General features: G+C 41.2%; 2 protein-coding genes and 2 pseudogenes across 3 annotated transcripts; 1 reads left to right on the top strand and 3 right to left on the bottom strand.

Annotated features, from left to right (window-relative positions):
• Positions 1-127: 127 nt before the first annotated feature.
• On the bottom strand, positions 128-16,496 carry LOC146451127 (uncharacterized). The gene is made up of 3 exons (XM_085099550.1): positions 15,987-16,496; positions 3,427-3,512; positions 128-2,787 (listed from the first exon to the last, which is right to left on the bottom strand). The coding sequence occupies exons 1-3, from the start codon at positions 16,222-16,224 to the stop codon at positions 2,116-2,118; spliced, it is 996 nt and encodes a 331-aa protein (XP_084955676.1). The 5' UTR covers positions 16,225-16,496; the 3' UTR covers positions 128-2,115.
• Positions 4,052-12,763, bottom strand: LOC146451128 (uncharacterized; annotated as a pseudogene). Its single transcript, XR_014860100.1, has 4 exons — positions 12,666-12,763; positions 10,873-11,023; positions 10,363-10,497; positions 4,052-6,035 (listed from the first exon to the last, which is right to left on the bottom strand). The product of XR_014860100.1 is annotated as an uncharacterized LOC146451128 (transcript).
• LOC146451130 (uncharacterized) lies at positions 6,565-7,753 on the bottom strand (annotated as a pseudogene).
• On the top strand, positions 8,775-10,018 carry LOC146451129 (uncharacterized). The gene has a single exon (XM_085099563.1). The coding sequence runs from the start codon at positions 8,843-8,845 to the stop codon at positions 10,016-10,018; it is 1,176 nt and encodes a 391-aa protein (XP_084955689.1). The 5' UTR covers positions 8,775-8,842.
• Positions 16,497-16,716: the final 220 nt, after the last annotated feature.

The following is a 16,716-nucleotide window of genomic DNA, read 5'->3' as shown; positions in this document are numbered from 1 at the left end:
TAACAAAAATAATAATAATAACAAAGCTGAAATTCCTAAATTAATTTACAAAACGTGATGTAATTACGTAATTAAGGAGTTGAAATCAAACTCACACAAAAAAGAATTTTATTAAACGTGACCTTTAAAATTGCAGTGCAAACTCTCTACTAGACTGAACTGTCGAGCCCTTGGGCACTATAACAGTTGTAAAATTATTCATACCCAAGCAATTTTGCTCGGTCTTTTCACGTGGTATATGGTATCCCATATTCCTTAAAAACTTACTGATAATTACTGATACTAACTTCTCAAAACGTGGCTAACTATATCCTCTGAAAAATCGCTTTCTGGAAAATAAGGCAAATGAAATATTTGCAAAGATTTCCGTTTAACCCTACAAAATCATGAACTAACGCATGCTGCAGCAGTGTTTGTATAATTAGGGCCTGGAGCGCTTTTCATTAAGGAAATCCTGACCCTTTCCGTGTCAAATGAAAAGGATTTTTTCCTTCCCTGATTCGTTTCAAACTTGTAATCTCATATTTAGATAAAAAAAAAAAAAAGAACCCCTCAGGTGATGGCGCAAGAAGACAAAAAAAAAAAAATGGAAATGGGAATTTGTCAAATAGAATGGTAATTTTTGGAACGGAAAAAGTTGCGAACCTCCGAAGATTGTCCGTTTGTTTCTGAAATTTTCCGTGTGTTCCGCGTGTCCATTTGCATTGCAGGCAGTTGAAATTACTGGAAAACACAAACCAATACATGTACACCATTATTACACCAGCAGGCACCAGTTGTTCAGAGGCCGGATAACCTTATCCAGTGGATAAGTCACTATCCGACAGTTTCAAACTGTGCAAATATTTCAGTATTTCCTCTTGTACAAGCGAATATGCATACTCCAACCACGGTCAAGTTCGGTAGTGTACCAAAACCTTGCGGACAACGTTTAACGTAAAGTATATTTTAGACCCTGAATGCCTTATACAGCGGATAAAGTTTTCCGGCCTTTGAACAACTGGGGCAAGATCAGGAGACAGACAGACTATCAAATTTCTTTACAAATCTTTGTTAGCCGTTGAATTAAAGATTGCCAATGTATTAGCCATGCACCATTCTAAAGACATGTACAGGCGGTTTATTTGAAAAGCAGCAGTAATGCCTTTCTTAGTAAAGGGTTTTGAAAGCCGCGATAACATATTGCAGATGTTGGCACGCGGTAGTCGCCTCAAGTCATGCACAAGCATTCTGATCTGTCTTGACATACCCTATAATACAAAATGACTTAATATCGGCTACGCTCGTCGCCCAGTTTGATAGTTTTTCCAGCTTGAATACCTATATAGTATTTGTTTTACCTTGTGAACCTTGAATATATATACAGTCAACTGTCGCCTTGTGGATACAGATACACCGTATCCGCAACTAAATTACTTTAAAATATCCGCAAGAAGTACATAGACTCATTGGGCGTAAAAAAAAAACACCCCTCGGTTAGTCTAATGGCAGCCACAGAGATTCAAAGTTTGGTCGCAAGCGAGCAGTGCATACTGATTTTCGCTCATAAAATTTCTATGCGGCAACTGAAATGGCTATAAAAAATCCGCTTTTGCGAGTTACGTGTGAATTAATTTAGAGGAATTTTCTCAGCAGAGCTCCTCCAAAAAAAAGAAAATTCTTAGGACTGAGACAATCTTAGGAAAAACTACGGTTTAGAAAAATGCCGATCGTGCGCATAGATTTCAATTCCCTTAAGGAAAACTTTGCCTAGGCCTTGAGAGTAGAAAACCCTCACTCCCCCTCACCCGTCCGTTTGCCACTTTCAGCGGCAGAACAAAGGAAGAGGGAGGACTGAGTTATTGATGCATCACTGAAGCGGTGGAATTTGTAGGTCGACAAAAAGTTTTTTAACAGTTTTATCTAAGATTGTGGGTATGATTCTATCGAAGAGCTACTGTTCGTTTTATTCGCTCCGGAAGTTTGTTCTGTAGAAAGGTGACGCTCATGAGATAATTATACCTCTCTGGTACAATTAAAGCACCACTCCGTTCTTTAGGACTTGATTTAAATGCTGTAACAAGTGGAAACCTTGCGGTTGTGTTTCGCAATCCCGGCTCACGAGCATCGCGACTCTCATTTCCTAGACCTCGTCCATGTGGTCTCTCGGCTACTGTTGTCGTCTTCCCTTCTTAAACCAAGCGTCTGCTTTAATGCATGTACTGAGCTGCTAATGCCATCTTTCTCTGCGTAAACCACTAAGTTGTTCCCTTCTTTTTCAACGATCGCAGGATTATTAGTCTCGACAAAGCGAATGGCGTCGCGAATACGTCTTTCACTGGCTTCATTTGGGAGTTCAACTACCTCACGTCTTATCTTCGGATGAAATTTCTGGTAGAGGTCAATGAATGCTTCACAACCTTCTTGGAAGCGGTTTTGGCCTGTTGACATTGTTCTGGAAGAAATGCATACTTCAGACGCATTTTCATCGCAAACAATCTTCACAGCAAACTTCCCTTCTATTTCTTGGAGGTCCCTTTTGTAGACCTGTTTCAGTAATTTCATGAAGTGCGGTTGAACTTCGGAGGTGCTGGCTTCATTCCCTCCTTTCAGCTTAATGAGGTGCTGGAGAAGTTTGATTGCAGCTTCAATCTGGCTGAACTTTCCAGACAGAATGAGCTTCTTGGATCCCTCGCGACATACAAATACTCCCGTGTTTTCCCTAAGAATTTCCAGCAATTTTGGAGATTCTTGAGGTGGCATGTGGAATTCATCAATGCTCACGCGTGCCTCAACTTGCTGAAAAACCTACAAAAATGATATATGGAATAACGTGAAACTAGTGAAGAGGGAGGAAGACGGCTATTTTTCGAAGGGTCATATTCACAAGTTTGCTTTATGTCGAATATGAACTGCATGTTTACCTAGCATTCAGTAGCGCATGCAAGAGCAAAAACAAAACAAAAACAAGAAAAAACTTATCTTGCACTGTTAACAAGCATCGACACACAGATCCAAACATAATGAAGTGGCCAAAATGTAACGATGGGGATGAACCATCACGAAGAAGTCTTCTTCGTGTTTTATCTGTGTTTTATTTTCAGTTTTATCCGCAGAAGCGAAAAACTTACAGTTCTAGCTCCGTTTCGTTGATTGCGATTGTTCTTAATTGTATATTGTGTACCCTCCTGCAACTGTAATTTTCAGATTGTCTTACCTTGAGGGAGTTAAGTCGCAATTGGGACGAAGGTTATCTTCCTTCGGCTCCTGCCACACCACCCAATCCCTCTTACTTTCGATTTACGTATTTGCTATTAGTTAATGTTTAATTCTCTTGTTATCTCTTATTATCATTGTAATTGCTAGGTCGAAAGCAAACGCACGGTGATGTCACCTCAGCAATGAAAAAAAAAATCTACATATAGTCCATTGTCTTCTTTATATTACCTCAGGGGACTCTTTTGGAATGAACCTGTCAAGTTTTAATTCTGATCCTTCAAGCGTTTGAGAATGTCCCAGGACTCTCTCTGCGACTACGTGAGGAACAAGAAAAGACAGCAATAAAAGAAATTAATCAATCTTTGTCATATGTTACCAGATTTTTAAGCTAATTACACTGGTCCGCAAATAGCGAAAGCTAATCGAGGCGGGCAGTGAAAGAGAAAAAGAATTATACAGTACATTAAAGAGACATACACACTAGAAGAAATAGCAGTACAATAAAAGAGATCGACAGTAATTACATTTTATAAAGTAAATAAACGCATATATATGTCTAGGATTATACATCAGCAGCTTTGAGAAAAGTAGCTATTCACTATTAATATTGAGATAGTTTGGAAATCACAGTAGACGTGTCAACATAGTTGCCTTTTAAGTAGAACATCGTGCAGTGTTCAGTCTTGAAATCATGTTTTAAAGTTTTCGAATATCAGGTGGAATACTGTAATGTTCCATATTGTCAGAATTCGGGTATCTGGGCATTGTACTGGACAAGGCCTTGACCTTCAGCTATCTTATCAGTAAGGCAGGGAAACGTCTAGGCATGCTGAGTCAAGTCAGAAACGCCATATTCATATTATCATGCACACTGCAAACGTCATATACAAGTCCTTCATTTTACCGGTCCTCGACTTTTTCGACCAAGTCTAGGGCAGTTGTGGTAGGGTTAATGCAGATCATTCAGAGAGGCTTCAGAGGCGTGCCGTCCGTATAATTATGCGAACATCGAAGCAATCAAATACCTTCGCTATGATACTCTTGAGTTATGGCGCGAGAAGCACGTGTTGAAATAGGTAAAGCATTGCCTTCAGGGGCGTGTTCCTCAATTTTTTAATAGGTATTTCACTTTCAACAGAGATATTGTAGCTAGAACGACAAGGCAAAGCCATCATCTATACTAGGGACATCATCTGTCCCTGGTGTTAAGCTGGAGTGCAGTAAGGAGTGGTTTATTATCACGGCCAGTGTATTGTAATATATATATATTTAGCAAAGCCTAAAATAGAGCTCCACAATTCTTCTTTGACAGCATTTATATACATGCAAGTTCCTCATCCTTTCTGGAGTTTATTATCTATACCTTAAGTGCATATTAACCAAACTGTTTACGCGTTAGCAGAAAATTTTTTGAACCATATGCTCTTGTTGACCGTGCGAGATCACAGTGCTGATTTCCAATGACGTTCGAGAATATGAAATACTTGTGGATGAAAAAATTAAGCTCTCCACAAATATTTGTTAATGTATCTGTGTAAAGCTTGAAATGCATACGATAAGGAAAATTTATCTATTGTTGCCGGAAAGATCCCAATCTCGTCCCCAGAGCCCGTGCGCGTTTGAAAAAGGAACGCATCCTACAAGGTTACTTGTGCCCAGATTGTTCGTGTACACGCGAGAACTTAAATTTCATAAACGAATATGGCGCTTGAAAGGGCAAATTTCAGTTATCCTTCCTTTCTACTAGAGATTTGGATAAAACTGGCAGTGTTTAGACGTTTCCTGTATTAGGATGGTGGATAAAAATAGCAAGGATCGTTTTAAGCGCTAGAAAACTTCGCAGAAATTTTTAAGTTTGGAAACGATCAATTTTTCCTTCGCCTCATCTTATTTTTCCTGCGTGACTGCGTGCAAATGTTCCGTTCTAACAGCAGATTTGTTGGGTTGAAGGAAAATACTTAGTGTGATAAATGTTAAAAGTAGAGGGGGTTTTGCTGTGTTGGTGGAAGGCGAAAGGTCCGATTGCTCTGTCAATAGGTAAGATACTGTATTAACTTCAAATCTTCAGTTATGTATGCATAAACACCTTTAAACTGTTTGGTTTTTTTTTTCTCTGAAGAGGCAGCAATTTCCTAAAAGAAACTTTTAATATTTAATAAAAATAATATTAATTTGCAATTGAAGAAGTCATTAGAATGATAAACACTACATAGCTGCAGCTTCATCACTCCAGCTTAAGGATAGCACCTCATCTGAGAAGTCCCATTCAGTTTATACACAGCAAACATACCTATCATGTATCATTTAATAACCATTTTGTAAAAATTATTCCTTACTTTACTTTTCATGATCCTGTTTTTCCGAGAAAAAAAAAAGAAGGTACAACAGTGCTCAGAGAGAGTTGAGTGTGCATATAATAGTCCTCTTCTGAATTCACAAAATGATGTACAGTTAACTCTCTCATAATGACCGCTTCTTGTAAGCGACCACCTCCTGTAAGCGACCACTTCGTAAACAACCGTTTTGTTTCTTAGTTAAATACTGTTTCAAGAGCTCTCTCGTAGGCGACCACCACTCAAATTTCGTAAGGGACAGCGACCACTCTTTTGGCCAGAAATTACACATAGTATTACACATATTCTGGCTTGATGCATTTGTTGGAGTCTGAGTCATAACAGATGCAGTGGCTTCTTCTTCCTCATCATCCTCCTCATCATTTAGATCATATCTTCTGCAATGAGAAGACCATGGATAAAGTCCATGCTTCCGACTCCCCATCGCATGCTTTGGATGCACAGCTTTCTTACCATGGGCTCATCCAGCGTTGATATAAAATACTGAAATGAAAAGTCATGCCAGAAATCAAAATGGGAGAAAAAATGAACTGAATCACATACTGTGTATTGCAGTTTTTCTAGACGTGGTCCCTTTATCTGTTCACAAATAGTTCAGCATGGAAGGCATTAAAATCCCTGAAAATGTGATATATTTCCTACCAGTAAGACAATTAGAGAGAAAGGTTTATTTTGCAAGGTTAAATTCTTGTTATCATTCACCCAAGTAAAAAAATAAAACAGCCATAAACATATAGTAAAAGAGTAGAAACTCTGTAGATGCGTGACAATTGAATACAAAATATATGAAAATAAACGTTAAAACGTTAATGAAGTGTCAACGTAGGGCTGAGCCCTTCATCAGTGTACCGAAAAAGGCGCGCTGCGCCATACAAAAAACCTAACCGTTAACGTAGTGCGCACGTAAAAGAATTCTCATAAATTACATTTAAACCGTAACTGTAAAGCGCATGAACGCGCACGTGGAATGCGGGCGCAAGAACTAAAAGAAACTAAAAGAAATTAAAAGAAATTAAAAGAAATTAAAATTAATGTTAAGTCGGCTTGGCCTAAGTGTGCCAAGCGTGAAGATAAGCTTCATTTCCTGCCGCTTTTGATGGAGGTTGTTCCCCGTGCACTGCTTGACGCCGCAGACCATGATATCGTCTATCGAGTGGGAGGTGGAGTTAAAGTGTTCCGCTACGGGAAGCCCAGGAGTTCGATTGCGAATACTGCGCAGGTGCTCACTGAAGCGTTCCCGTATGCGCCTTCCAGTCTCTCCGATGTACATGCTGGTACAACGGCGGCAAGTGATACAGTACACAACATTCTCAGACTGACAGTTGAAACAGTCGCGGATGGTGTGTGCGCTTTTGGGTCCATGAAGAACAGTCTGAGATGTTATGTACTGGCATGTCTGACAACGGGGACGACGGCAGGGAATGGATCCAGCAGAGGGCGTTGTAGGGCCATCAGTGGAATGCACGAGAATATCTCTGAGATTTCTGTCACGACGATATGAGACGAGGGGCGGCTCAGGGAAGATTCCACATGTTTCAGGATCCGTTGACAAGATGTTAAAATTGTCCAACAAGATCTTTCTGATTCCAGTGTTGAAAGGATGGTAGGTCAATACTAGAGGCACTCTGCTGTCAGTAGTTTCGCCAAGGCGTGTTGGGTTTAGAGCTGCGTCCCGCGAGATGGTCGCGAGCCTCTGTAGATCGTCGTTCAGGCGCTGCTCCGGATAGCCCCGTTTTGAGAAAAAGCTTCTCATTTCCTCCGCTTTGTTATTGAAGTCGTCGTCATTAGAACAGATCCGTCGGAGACGGAGAAACTGGCGGTAAGGGATTGCCTGTTTGCAATGGTGTGGGTGGAATGATGTGTGGTGGAGATAGTTATGTGTGTCTGTCTCCTTGTAGTATACTGACGTTTGTATCCCACTGCTGTTAATAGACAACTTGATGTCAAGGAACGGCAGCTCCAGTTCACTAATGGTAAATGGGAACTGGAGAGCTGGATGAAAATTACAGACGCAATCGATGAACTGCTCCAACTCCAGGCGAGTGCACTGAGCAACCCCAACTACGTCATCGATCAATGTAGCGCTTGTGTAACTGGGGAAGAAAGCCAGTGTAGTTTGCATAGATCTGTTCTTCGACGAACCCGACAAATAGACAAGCATAATTTGGACCCATCTTGGTACCCATGGTCACTCCACCAGTCTGACGATAGTGTTGGCCATTAAAAGAGAATGCGTTGAGAGTCAGCACAAGCTCAGCCAGACGGGTCAGTGTGTGCGTCGGTGATTCCTTGCTAAGCACCGAGGTCTCAGCAAGGGTCTTACATTTGTTCCTGTGAACAATACGACCGATGAATACGAGGTTAGAGCAGACCGTGAGAGGTACTTCCGCCGTCTGCGCCTCCAAGCCCATTTCCATGACAGGGAGGAAGTAAACCAAGAGCCCGATGCTGATGATCCATTCATTAAGTTTAATAAGAAGATCTCAACATGGACCCCCCTTAATGGAAAATTCTCTGCGCTGGATCACTACATTGATCGCTGCCGCCGTGGTATTTCCTCACAAAATTACACGAGGCGTACCAACATAACTAATTTATCACAAGAAGAACAGCAAGCCATACGAGAACTAAGAGGACGCAGTGACATAATAGTTAAACCTGCAGATAAAGGGGGTGCAGTGGTTGTCCGGTCGCGCGACTTGTACATTCAGGAAGCCAATCGCCAACTATCTGATGATCGATTTTATCAACGTCTTGAAGCAGATCGAACACATGATTATCAAAAAATCGTTAAGGACACCCTGAAGGACATGGTCGCCACTTGTGAGCTACCACCGACGGCTCAACACCTTGTGGTCACAACCCCACGTACTTCGCGATTTTACATGTTACCTAAAATCCACAAGCCGGGTAACCCTGGGCGTCCAATTGTTTCTGCATGCAGTTGTCCTACAGAGCACCTTTCAGCGTACCTTGACGAGGTAATGGCTCCATTTGTCAGAAACCTTCCTACTTATATCAAGGATACCAATCACGCTCTTTGTGTTTTTGATTCGTTCAGTTTTGATGATATGGACGCTCGTTCTCGTTTTCTGTTCACCATGGACATTAAGTCCCTATATACTGTCATCCCTAATGATGGTGGACTTGAAGCTCTCGCTTATTTCCTGGACCAACGGGCCAACAAGAAACCACCGACGCACACACTGACCCGTCTGGCTGAGCTTGTGCTGACTCTCAACGCATTCTCTTTTAATGGCCAACACTATCGTCAGACTGGTGGAGTGGCCATGGGTACCAAGATGGGTCCAAACTATGCTTGTCTATTTGTCGGGTTCGTCGAAGAACAGATCTATGCAAACTACACTGGCTTTCTTGCCCAGTTACACAAGCGCTACATTGATGACGTAGGTGGGGTTGCTCAGTGCACTCGCCTGGGGTTGGAGCAGTTCATCGATTACGTCTGTAATTTTCATCCATGGCCAGCTCTCCAGTTCCCATTTACCATTAGTGAACTGGAGCTGCCGTTCCTTGACATCAAGTTGTCTATTAACAGCAGCGGGATACAAACGTCGGTATACTACAAGGAGACAGACACACATAACTATCTCCACCACACATCATTCCACCCACACCATTGCAAACAGGCAATCCCTTACCGCCAGTTTCTCCGTCTCCGACGGATCTGTTCTAATGACGACGACTTCAATAACAAAGCGGAGGAAATGAGAAGCTTTTTCTCAAAACGGGGCTATCCGGAGCAGCGCCTGAACGACGATCTACAGAGGCTCGCGACCATCTCGCGGGACGCAGCTCTAAACCCAACACGCCTTGGCGAAACTACTGACAGCAGAGTGCCTCTAGTATTGACCTACCATCCTTTCAACACTGGAATCAGAAAGATCTTGTTGGACAATTTTAACATCTTGTCAACGGATCCTGAAACATGTGGAATCTTCCCTGAGCCGCCCCTCGTCTCATATCGTCGTGACAGAAATCTCAGAGATATTCTCGTGCATTCCACTGATGGCCCTACAACGCCCTCTGCTGGATCCATTCCCTGCCGTCGTCCTCGTTGTCAGACATGCCAGTACATAACATCTCAGACTGTTCTTCATGGACCCAAAAGCGCACACACCATCCGCGACTGTTTCAACTGTCAGTCTGAGAATGTTGTGTACTGTATCACTTGCCGCCGTTGTACCAGCATGTACATCGGAGAGACTGGAAGGCGCATACGGGAACGCTTCAGTGAGCACCTGCGCAGTATTCGCAATCGAACTCCTGGGCTTCCCGTAGCGGAACACTTTAACTCCACCTCCCACTCGATAGCCGATATCATGGTCTGTGGCGTCAAGCAGTGCACGGGGAACAACCTCCATCGAAAGCGGCAGGAAATGAAGCTTATCTTCACGCTTGGCACACTTAGGCCAAGCGGACTTAACATTAATTTTAATTTCTTTTAATTTCTTTTAGTTTCTTTGAGTTTCTTGTATTTATTTTTATATTTATTTTTATTTCTTCTTCTTGCGCCCGCATTCCACGTGCGCGTGCACGCGCTTTACAGTAGCGGTTTAAATGTAATTTATGAGGATTCTTTTACGTGCGCACTACGTTAGGGTTAAGTTTTTTGTATGGCGCAGCGCGCCTTTTTCGGTAAACTGATGAAGGGCTCAGCCCGAAACGTTTGTACTAATGTACTCAGTTGACACTTTATTAACGTTTTAACAGCCATAAACATAACAGGGAAGAAGATGGTATGTGCTGTCCAGGGATAAACTTATCTGAGCCTTTCAGCATATGTAAGCACAGTCTTCTTAATCTTCACATCATTGTTTTCTTTCACCCTCTCTTCCTCTTCACTAGGCCAATGCGAAGCAACATTGTATGGCTGATTTGCCCTCTGAATAGGGTGGAGAGCTTGAGCAGAATTACTTGTACCAGGCTAAGGTGGACAAACAAGACAACTTCAACTATATTGTTTATCACAGAAATATTATTCCCCATAGAAGCTTACACCTATTTCGAAACTGGGTGTCTCCCGGAAAATTCCAAAAAAAACCCCAATAAATTATTTCTTTTTTCCTTTGATCCCCATTTTGCTGCCCAATGTAAGTAGGGCAACCAAGAATACAGAGCTGTCACAAATAATTTGCATAATACACAAGTGTCACAAATTTGTTGTCACAAATGCATAATACATAAGTATCAGTGTCAATTTCGATCGAAACACGATAATTTATTGGTATGAAGTAACAAATAAATAGTGTCTAGCCATCCGAAAAAAAAGCATTATACACTAACAACGCAGCAAACATACCTTATTTCTGCAAGGTTTCGCTGACGAACCACACGTGCATCTGGAGCCGCATTGAATATCTTCGCCCTTGCAAGGCCGGCCAACCACGATTAGATCCACTCGTTCTTGTCGTGAAACATGTGCTCTTACATGAGCAAAAAATTCTACTTTCCTATAAATTGAAGAGGTTGTTGATTCCAATTTATCCACAATAACGAAAACAAATTCCCCACCTTCGCAAATCGAAATCGAAATTTCGTAAAGAAAGTTACCACAATTTGTAAAGTCTTCATTGAAGACTCTCTACTGACTTCAGCGTCCATTACAAAGAATACCACACAAACACAGAGGTAATATGGCACGGAAAAAAAATACGAACTCCAAAAGTGCAAAATGGCTATGTCATGGCTTCAAAGTGTATTAACGAATATTAGCCGAGAACAAATCAATGAACCAAATTCAAGATGGCGGACCGATGAAAACTTTGGGACTAAATCTAAAATTCCTTTAAGTACTTTAGCTCCTCTCCTATCTAAAGAAATGAGCGAGTTTGTATTATAGTCAAACATTCAGAAGTTTACCTGACGATCAATATTCTTTTGATAAGGGTGGAAAATGACAAAACTTGATTTCTCAATGTTTTAAGATCATTTAGTTGCAGTTAGCCAATTGCGTAAACCAGATAAGTATCGTCAGCCAATAGACAGAACCTTGAAGAACACCACAAAGAGCTTTTTCAGGTTTAAAAATATTATACCCAACTTGAGTTGTTTGAACTCGTCCAGATAAATAAAAGGAGAACCACTTACTGTGACTGATCCTGCTAAGGGGCGGACCATTAGAAATCATGAGAGGGGGGGGGGGGGGGGGGTAAAATTTTTCAGTGGATGAATTTTTTTTAGTCCAATTTGTCTGCATGTTTTTTTTCGACGTGGAAGCTCTGCACGATTTTTTTTTTGGACAGAACTTCTCTTAATCTTAAAGGTATACAAAGCTCTGCACAGTTTAATTACTGTACCGCTCAAGGAGACACTCTCTTGGAGTCTCGATTTTCGCGATTATCGAGAAAGAAATGACGGAGCTACTAAATGTATCACACCTCTTGACTCGAGGCGTCTTTTGTTCACTTCAAGTCAAGGAAACTCTGCTTGGTCGTGTTGGTCGATACCATTCCTTTAATTACAGTTGAACTCAAAAGCGAAAAGCCTGAGAAGTTCGAAGGCAATATAGTACGCATATTCAGTTTTGTTTTTTCGGTGGAAGATAAAAACGTCTTGGCACTTAATAAAAAGCCAGCCTTTCCTACCACAAATCTTCAAAGAGTCACCACAAATTTCCTTTAAAAAAAGGAAAATCTCTAAAAGTGTTAGATGTCGTGCAGGCCTGTCACCCCTTACTATTTCCTACTTAAAGGGGAACTCCGGAGTAAAAATGAAGTTATTTTGGATGTTTGGCCTTGGTACCATGTTTCAATTTTTGATAATTTTATTTACTAATAGTTTCTTACAGCTCAGATATTTTACCTGAAAGACGACCAAAAAATGCGAATGGAACGCCGCCATCTTGGAGAAAATGGGCCGCGTTACAGTGGTCAACAGTAAGTTATGACGTAGAATCGTCAAAGCATTTTCGCGGGTTTATGGAAATCTATAAACACGCAGCTAGAACTGTCTAAAAAATCGTTTTGCTCTCGCTATTTCGAATTTCGCCCTTTGACAAGCTAATCGATTTCAACTAAGATGGTGAGCTGTTGTGTACCTGGTTGTAAGAATCGTTCAGAGAATACAAAGAAGGCCGGAGACAAGGTCACTTACCCCAGTATCCCACTGGACCACCGTACGAATGCATGGCTGGAACGAATAAGGCGGAAAATATGCCTCCCCTCGAACACAGCTATGTTTGCAGCGACCATTTCGAGACGAGCTGTTTAGTTACCGACCTCCGGTAACAGTTAATGGGGGAAAAGCCAAAGGTAGACTTGACGGACGATGCTATACCGTCCCGGTTTTCTTATGGCCCGCAAACGAAGAGGCCACGATTATCGAGGAACGTCGCCTTGAACGTGAACGCCATCAAGAAGTGAGCGCTTTACTCTTTCAGCCTTTGCTATATTTACTTTGATTTCACTTTATATACCTGTCGAATTTAGATAGTATTTACAATTCCGATTTACAGGCGAACGTTTCCATCGCGCGCGGGAATCAGTCCGATATAATATTTATTTGTTTACAAAAATATCGTACGACCTCAAAGCAAATCGTAGCCTGCGAAAACAGCCGTCGCTCATTGCAACCGCTTGTCGCGTTTGCCAGGAGAAAACATCACTGACGTTGTAATCATTCTCTAGTCTAAGTGTACTTATTCCTTGCAGCTATTACTGATATTAACTAAAATAAAATATTGAGTATTTAACTGATTACAATTGTAGTTTACTCTCGTTCGTAACGAAATGACATTGCATTTTTAATGTCGATACTTCAATTTCACTTAGCATTAGAGGTGGTGGTTTTGAACACCAAACTTCTCAAGGATCTGTCATAGCAACATGAAAATTAGTACCAAATCTTTTTATATCAGATGAACTGAGCATGTACTAATATCTTTCATTTTCAAAACGTTTCGGTGTTTGATCATTCATCCACATAACGGAAGCCTTCAAATGCAAACTCTTCCTATGGCCCAGGTGGAGGATAGAACCTCCTAATACACATAACCGCACAGGATGGCAGGACAACCCTAATTTCTTTTCCTAAACTTCCCCAGCACCATCTGGCCAACTGCCTGTAAGCAATGTGTCTGAAAGGTTTGTGTTCTGGCCCTTCATAAGGATCTTTATTTTGCTGTTTATACTGAAACCACGCTGTCTGCAGAACCCATCTATTACTACATACTGGATGAAACCCGGGGTGCTGGGTAATGCATGTGGGTTCTTCATTGCATTCGCCACAAGTAACAGCCTCAGTCAGTTTGCTTTTTACTTGCTCGATTTATTGGCAACATTTGCAAGCCTCCACTCTTCCCATTATCTGGTAATTCTCACATGCACACCACATAAGCTCTGAAATATCATTTTCACTACATAACTTATGTAAACAACATACGAGCGATTTATATTGAATTCAAGAGAAACGTAATGACATTGAATTGAAATAACAACGTAACATAGCAACTATTGCAAAACAAGTCTTCTTCTATTTTTAAACTATTCCACAGGAGCAAAGTCCGAATTGATGCCCTGACTGAGTAAGAAAATCCTGATCGTATGCTAGAGACTTATAAATTTATATTTTCCTTTGTGCTGGTGGAAGTTTTAAAATAAACAGAACTACACCGGCCTGTAAAGCGGTGAAATCGATAGAACATCCAAGCGGCTAGAAAAGCTTGTACAGCCTCACGAACGAATTTCCCTATAAACAGATTGCAAACAAATTTATGCCGCGTGTTTGCTATTTTGTGAAGTCGAACTGAATTTGGATCGATGACGCTCAGAAAAGAAAATGCGTAAACAAAGATGATTGAATGCCACAGTTGTGTTAATACAACTTTATTTCTGTCCTGAATCGGCAAGTCAATGCCTGTGGAGATATTACAATAAACCAAGAGCCTACACACTACATACCAGTATGAATTTTGCAGTCGAGGGTTTGCTTCTTTGTTGCTTCCCATCGACTCATCGCCTGAACCGCCTTCAGGGTTGTTGTTCGCATCTTCCGAGTGAGGCTTTATGGAAAAGCTTGTTCCTCGTCGAAATTATCAGAGTCCGACCCAGAAACAGACATTACAGCAGCGATTTTGGAAGGATAAACTGTAAATCTTTGCGATGGAAAATACTGTACACAACTGGAAGACGCGCAAATATCGAATTACGTTTGACGATCTGACGTCACAAAATGGTACGCTGACCAACCTCTGAGCATGCAATCTATTTTCAAGATGGCGGCGCTCTATTTGCATTTTTTGGTCGTCTTTCAGGTTAATTATCTGAGCTGCAAGAAACTGTTCGTAAATACAATTATCAAAAATTGAAACATGGTTCCAAGGCCAAACATCCGAAATAACTTCATTTTTACCCCGGAGTTCCCCTTTAAAAGAAAGATTGTCGAAGGTTTGCTATAGTAAAATTGTTTTATATTTCTTCTACATTTGAAATCCATAAATGAGCAGGAATTAGTTTCCATTGTAACTTCTAAAAACATTGATACATGTAAAATGTGTTAAAATGATAGAAGAGCAGGTTATATTCTTGAAATGTGCAATTATAGAGCTACTTGACGTTGTCTTTTGATATTGTACTTTGATTCAGTTTACTTGCAGGAATTTTTTTTGGATGGTGAACTGCTTGAAGGAATTTTTGTTTTGGCAATTTTCCTTTGCAGGAATTTTTTTGGGAATTGTCACCCCCCTCCCGTGATTTCTAATGGTCCGCCCCTAAAACCATACTGTTCCAAGTTATGCAATATTAAAAGGGAATGCTCAACATTGTCGAACGCCTTTTTTGAGTCAATGAGCGAAGAACCTTCAAAGGTTTCAGTAACCGTGTGGAAGATCGCTAATCCAAAGTCTACTGCGAAGAGAGAGGTGGGGGATTACATAGCAAATGCCTTTCAACAACACCCCCCCCCCCCCCCCCGCACCCTCACTCGTCGTCGAAGTTGTGACGCTAATTATTAGTCTCGCATTAGTACGCCTAGTGCACACCGGCAACATAAGGACATAACGACATAAAGAAAAAAAAAAAACATTGTCATTGTGCTTATGTCACTATGTTTCTTCTACGTCTATGTGTTATGTTGTTCAAACTTGTGACATATAACACATCGGATCGACATGTAAAATTTTCATTTACATTTACGTGAATGTAATAAAATAACACCTTTTTAGCTAAAGAATCTGAACAGATGCTTAACCGGCAAAAATTTGCCTTCAAAAAGGCAATAAAGGTATCCGGAAATTGCTAAGTGTTCTCATTGCATGCCGCTGATAAGACAAGTTCTGTTCTGGCGGACTGTATTATCCACTTCGATCATTATGAAGCCGGAAGTACGCTTTGGCTAAAACCTAACCTAACAATGAAATTATCCGCAGTAAAATTGGTCCTGATAACAGAAAACACACAATGAGATCAACAGACAAACCTTCACTGCTTTCAAAAGTGATAACAGCCGTCCCTTTCTCGGGGATGTGTACGTGATCAATCTCTCCGCCGCCATTCTTTTGCCGCTGAAAATGAATAACAATGCTATCGGCTGCAGTGTCTGGTGGAATATTCTGAACTACTACACTCCGTTCGGCTTGGTCTTTGGTAAGAACCTTCGTTTTGGGACCATACGACACAATCTTGTCTGACAAGCTGGTCATTTTTGAGAAAAACATCCTGAAAATGGATGAGGCTCCCAAATTACACTGCAAAAGCGATGGCGACAGCTGTTACTTCTGAGAAAAACAAAGGCGCAAGACTGGAACCAAATCACGGGTTGCCACGGAACTGAGCTTTCATTCCTCTCTTCAATTTCTGTGCGCTTTGCTACGGCCCCGTGGTTTTGAAAATTCGTGAAAAATATTCATGTTAGTTTCATAGTTATTTTCATAGTAAGGACTATACAGGAAGAGACTTTGCGTTAGTAAAATTTCTATTTTCGTGTACTCTTAACCCGGGGGGGAGGGGTACTCCTCGGAATTCTTGGAGGGGGTGTGCCGCCCGGGTCTTCAAATCCCGACCCTATTTCAGACCTAAACATGCCATTTTCCACACCCGTTTTCAGACCTGACCTCTAAAATTCATATCCGTTTTCAGACCTGATAATTATGCATCAGTGCTGAACGGAAGTTGACGCAAGGATTAAAAGTAAGCTGGAATGACATAGT

The sequence above is a fragment of the Pavona decussata genome, unplaced genomic scaffold, assembly GCF_977016875.1.
Source record: "Pavona decussata unplaced genomic scaffold, jaPavDecu1.1 SCAFFOLD_396, whole genome shotgun sequence".
Taxonomy (NCBI): domain Eukaryota; kingdom Metazoa; phylum Cnidaria; class Anthozoa; order Scleractinia; family Agariciidae; genus Pavona; species Pavona decussata.
This window is presented reverse-complemented; position numbering and strand designations above follow the sequence as displayed.